We start from the raw sequence: 411 nt of genomic DNA, 5'->3' as shown, positions 1-411 counted from the left end.
CTTCTGGCGCCTCCTGCCGCTGCTGCTGCTGCTGCTGCTGCTGCTCGAGCGGGTAAGACAAAAGGCGGAGCGTGGAGTCTGTCTCCCTCGCAAGCGCAGCAGAGGCAGCGTTGCTGCTGCTGCAGCTACTGCTGCTGCTGCTGCTGCTGCTGCAGGTGGGTGCAGCGGCGGGGAGCTGCGCGCCGGTGCTGCAGGCGTTGGCTGCCTGCTGCGCTGCTGCTGCTGCTGCTGCAGTCTGCTGGTCAAGCCCCATCTTGAGGAAGCCATCTTTCAAAAACAAAAACTCTTTAACAGCAGCAGAATTTTCTTCATTTCTTTCTGCTGCACATCTGTTGCAGCAAATGCGTCGGGGGTAGTTGACGTTGAAGCAAATGTGGCACTGCCAGTTGCCGCCTTCGCCCAGCTGCGGGG

General features: G+C 60.3%; 1 protein-coding gene across 1 annotated transcript in view; it reads right to left on the bottom strand.

The window, feature by feature from the left end:
- Positions 1 to 267, bottom strand: part of ETH_00037280 (uncharacterized protein) — a gene marked incomplete at both ends in the record, with an annotated part of 1,164 nt that extends 897 nt beyond the window's left edge. Inside the window, one exon of the mRNA XM_013374486.1 lies at positions 3 to 267. Coding sequence (XP_013229940.1) covers positions 3 to 267 — 265 coding nt within the window. The remainder of the gene's footprint in view (positions 1 to 2) is intronic.
- Positions 268 to 411: the final 144 nt, after the last annotated feature.

This window comes from Eimeria tenella, genomic scaffold, assembly GCF_000499545.2.
Source record: "Eimeria tenella Houghton genomic scaffold, Eth_scaff2086, whole genome shotgun sequence".
Taxonomy (NCBI): Eukaryota; Apicomplexa; class Conoidasida; order Eucoccidiorida; family Eimeriidae; genus Eimeria; species Eimeria tenella.
The sequence above is the reverse complement of the archived record's forward strand: the minus strand, read 5'-3'. Positions and strand labels throughout refer to the sequence as shown.